A 4,651-nucleotide genomic window follows, 5' to 3' on the forward strand; every position below is an offset into this window, starting at 1 on the left:
ATTTTAGTACCAGAGCATGCGAAAATATATACAGAGGAGAAATGCAAAAGAAATCCATTATGACAATGGCATTAGGAGTAAAATAATTCACATTATAGTCCCATATCATTATGGCAAAACCTATTTGCATCACTAAGTACAAGAGAAAGTGTAGCCCACAGACTACACTAGGTTAAAAACTAACTATAATGAATAGTACCTAACATTTGACATACCAGTGCTATTTCCAGGTCCTAGTTATTAAATCTACAGTAAAAGTGGTTTATTGATCTGTTTTCAACATTCTGAGGCATAAAACGGCTGTTTTGTTTTGATATGAGAAACAGCTATGGAAAACTCTTAGCCTACTGCCTGCTCCCAGCAGGCACTCAGCAATGACAGTCCCAAGTCCACTAACTTGACCTTTCCCTCCCGACCTAACAGATAGATTCTAACCACCCTTTGAAGAACATCCCTTGAACATTCTCAAATCAAAACAAGCACGCTGCGTTAACAAAAGACGCCTAATTATAAACGTGTGCCCGTGCTAATTTCTTACAGATGAGGGTAAGTCAGATTTAAAGCTGACAGTGAGGAACAAAGCAAAGAAAAGGAAAGGAGAAACCAAAGGGGGTGGGGGTTGCAGGGAAATGGTGGAAAGAGAACACAAAGGCAATGCTAGTGTGAAGAGTAAGTGACGAATTCTTCAAGTGCTAGGTCTATCACGAAATATGTACCCCATGTGAATGTGCTGAGAGTGCACAGAGCTGAAAGGATCCCGGGTTTGGGGACTGCCAGAACTACCCCATTCATTTACATCTACAGTTTTAATGATTCGTCTGGGCAACCGGCCACCCCCAGGAGATGCTAACCCCAGAGACACCAACAGTAGTCAGTCTGAGGATGACAGCTTATCTTGCTCAGGAGCTGATTCTAGCAGAAATGGCTCTCACAGGGTTCTCCGTGTCCTGTTTCTCCAGTGTGATCCTTGGTCTCTCAGGAAATGACTGTCCTCTCCCAGAGTAAACTAAACAAGACACTCAGAACAGTGTTCCCGCTAAATCCTCCCGTGCTGGTGCTATGCAGTCCTTTCAAAGAGCAGCTCCTGTGAGTAACTGAGTCCAAACCTCCCAAGGGCTGGCTATACAAAAGCCTGTGCATACCAAGCAAGGCATAACCACAGGCCTGGTCATTTGCCCACTTAGTGCTGTGCCCCTCCCTCTCTGAAAGAGTCTTCCTTGGCACTGCTCTTAGAAACATGTACTCCTCCTGCCTCTCTCTGAATTCCAGTATTGTCAGCCCTGAGCAACTCACAAAATTCCTCTTAACAGATCTCTCTAGGGCTGCACAAAAATTCAAAACTCACCGTCAGCCCTGGAGAGGTCCGAGCTCCTCATTAAAAGTATGCATGCTAAGTTATAATAATGAATTCTGGGCTAATAATTGTAGTTTTCTATTTTGTCAAAGTGATTTAGGATGAGCATTTTCATGATGAGGGTCCCACTATTTACAATTGGGATAAACTGCCCAGTTTTTCCAGATTAACACATCATAACAGTTACATTATGAAAAAGGTATCTGTCGTTATTCATTCACTCACACATATTCAAATGTCCAGCTCTGCCCCATATTCCTGAAAACGCAGTGAACAAAATGAGCAGAATCCCAAGATGTCATATTAAAATTCTACAGTGTGACACTTATCTCCAAAATAATCTGGAATATTTTAAATATTTAATAGCAATAAATAAATAAATAAATAAATAAATAGGGTAATACAAAACATATAGGAAGTAAATACACCGTGACTAAATATCTTAGGAATTCTTTATCATTTAAGCCTTTCTACACACTGTAAACATGTAACAATTATGATAAGAAATATTGGGCAATGAAATATTTGCTGGTCACTTTAAGAGTGCTACTATTTTATTTTTAAGACTGCAGATCACATTGAATGTACTAATTGCTTGAACAGAATTATTTGCCAAGAGTAAAATCCTATAAAGCAAATTTTTATGACAAGAATAAAAACATATAGCACAATGGAGGTCAAATTATACTGTACTATAACTATCAAAAGATACATTTTACTCTTCCTAGCACAGCAAAGATAACTAGTTTTTCAAGCTTAATTTATAGCTTTGGGATTATAAGGAACATGCAAATATATTAACAATTTTCCTACTAAAATAAAGTCAATATATATAATACAAAAAACACCTAGGGAGAAAAGTTTGTCCTTGCTTTTAACATGCATGTGTACATACAAATAAACATCTATACTCACAGGAGTAACATACATTGACAAAAAGTTACATTTAGCAAAGATTTTTTTTTTTTTAAATCCTGCTAGGCCTTTTTTTCCTTTTCTTTTTCTGTCTTTAGGGCTTGACAAAGAATGTAGAAAATTACCAAAGTAACAAAAAAGGACACAAAACCACACTTCAAGCAAGCTGCTTGTCAGTATTAGAACCTGGTTTGACAAACAGGTTTAATCCGCTTCCTCAAAGGTCATGCTATCAAGAACGTCTTCTGCCGAGTTAGGCTGGCTGTCATTCGGGGAAGGAGGACGCTCCGCCGCCTCTCCCACGTGGGTCGCTTTAGCTGGCTGCCTTGCAGGAGCAAGTTCACTAGTAGTCCCCTCTTCACTAGCTGTTAAAATACCAGGCCATTCATTTGACATCAGAACTTGCAGTGACTGTGTTCCGTCTTCAACATCCACTCGGATTCCCAAAGCATTAAGAATGTCACACTTGCACATGGGGCATGTTCCATGTGACAGAATCCAGGGGTCGATGCAATTCTTGTGGAAAAAATGTTTGCAAGTCAGAATACGAATTGTGTCATTAGGCTTGTAGAGCTCGAAGCAAACTACACAGCTGTCTCCGTTGGGACTTACTTCCTCATCCCCTTCTTTCAGCACCCGGAGCTGAAGCTGGCCAAACGCTAGCTTGAGATCTGTTGCCAAGCGCAGCCATCTCCTGCTCTGAACCCTGGCTACCCAAAGTCTTCGAATATGATAAAAGATGAAGTACGTAAACGTAGCGGTGCTGACAATCAAAAAAGAGACAAAATAGTGGTTCATCCAGATGATGTGTTTCCTCCCCATCTCCACCATGACTGTAACATGAACTCCCTTCCTAATCAAGTGCAGAATCTCCATGCCTTTTAAGTTACCAATCATCAAGACCACAATGTCCTCAAAGGCCTGATGAGACATGGGGAAAATCTGGTTGCCGGTCCCTGGGAAGTTGTAGACGATCACTCCGCTGGCTCCCTTCTCAACGGCCACCTTAATTTTCTGTGTGAAGGGACAACCTCCCCGTTCAACAAGTGCGAGCCACACCTTTGAGTTCTTCGATCTGCTGAAGCTGGTACTGGGATTGCAGGCATATTGCGATTTTCCATCCGGTGGCACAATAACTCCGGACACTCTCTTCAGAGTGGAGCTTCTTCCAAATACTCCAGTTTCCCCCAACTCTGACAGCATGCGATTCCCAACATGAAATGATATGTTCATGTAAGCGGTCCAAACAGCGCTGGCTCTGCAGCAGTTCCGACTAAGCAGCCAAAGAAGAGTAAATTTCGCCAGCCAGGTCGATACAGTGCTGTTTCTCTGAGTGCCAATCTGGAGTAGATTCATCTCTCTCTGCCTAATAAGCCAAGGACCAATCCAATGAAAAGAGATGGCTCCCACATCTGTTGGCAATCAATTTAAAATAACAAAATGAAAAAAATCTTCCGGGTGAAAACAGGTTCCACCGTCTTCCAGCATGATTTTGTGAGAAATTCTTAAAGATGTTGTATGAGTTGCAGATGTTTTATTAGAGGCAGAGAGAGAAAAACTTTACATTGGGGGGGAAAAATCCTAGTTTCACTGCTGTAACTCTACATACTGCTTACTGTTTGTTGGGTGATGTGATTATGACATAAAAGGCAACAGCCAATTAGATAAGAGCTTAGAGTAGTGGTTCTCAACCTTCTGGCCCTTTAAATACAGTTCCTCATGTTGTGACCGAACCATAAAATTATTTTCGTTGCTACTTCATAACTGTAATGTTGCTACTGTTATGAATCGTAATGTAAATATCTGATATGCAGGATGGTCTTAGGCGACCCCTGTGAAAGGGTTGTTTGACCGCCAAAGGGGTCGCGACACACAGGTTGAGAACCGCTGGCTTCGAGCATCCTGTAAAATAAATTGGCTTGAAGGCGTCAATGTTGTTATGGGTAATTTTTCTAAGTTGTTATAAGCTAGATTTCATCCCTGAGTGGCAAATAATGTTAGCAGATACCACAATTAAACTAAAAATTAAATATAAAATTCACACAACACATGCATTTTAAAACCTGAACGGATAAGCATATGGACGAAAGCTATCTATATATATAAAAACCTAATATGCAGTGTCCCCTCAGGAGTTCCACTGACCTGGAGTTCGATCACTGGCTATGACGTGTGCTGACCACCAGGGGGTGGCACAGAATAAAGGAAGGCCGGGGCTGGTGGCCAGCAGCCGCTAGGGACCCTACCCATGCTCTAATTTCGTGCAATGGCCCTCTAGTCTATATCCTATCTAATAAAAGAGAAACATGGTAATTAGCGTACAACCACTACCCTTCCCATTAGCTAATCAGCAAGATAAGCAAATTAACTTCCAGCCAAGAT

At 41.2% G+C, this 4,651-nt stretch overlaps 1 protein-coding gene across 1 annotated transcript; it reads right to left on the reverse strand.

The window, feature by feature from the left end:
• Positions 1 to 2,473: 2,473 nt before the first annotated feature.
• RNF133 (ring finger protein 133) lies at positions 2,474 to 3,634 on the reverse strand. The gene has a single exon (XM_006771427.1). It carries the CDS (start codon positions 3,623 to 3,625, stop codon positions 2,474 to 2,476), a length of 1,152 nt encoding a protein of 383 aa, XP_006771490.1. The 5' UTR covers positions 3,626 to 3,634.
• Between the last annotated feature and the right edge of the window lie 1,017 nt (positions 3,635 to 4,651).

The sequence above is a fragment of the Myotis davidii genome, unplaced genomic scaffold, assembly GCF_000327345.1.
Source record: "Myotis davidii unplaced genomic scaffold, ASM32734v1 scaffold865, whole genome shotgun sequence".
Taxonomy (NCBI): domain Eukaryota; kingdom Metazoa; phylum Chordata; class Mammalia; order Chiroptera; family Vespertilionidae; genus Myotis; species Myotis davidii.

Excerpts from the sequence above, each read along its gene's own strand:
- RNF133 (XM_006771427.1), bottom strand. The coding sequence starts at position 3,625 with ATGAATCTACTCCAGATTGGCACTCAGAGAAACAGCACTGTATCGACC.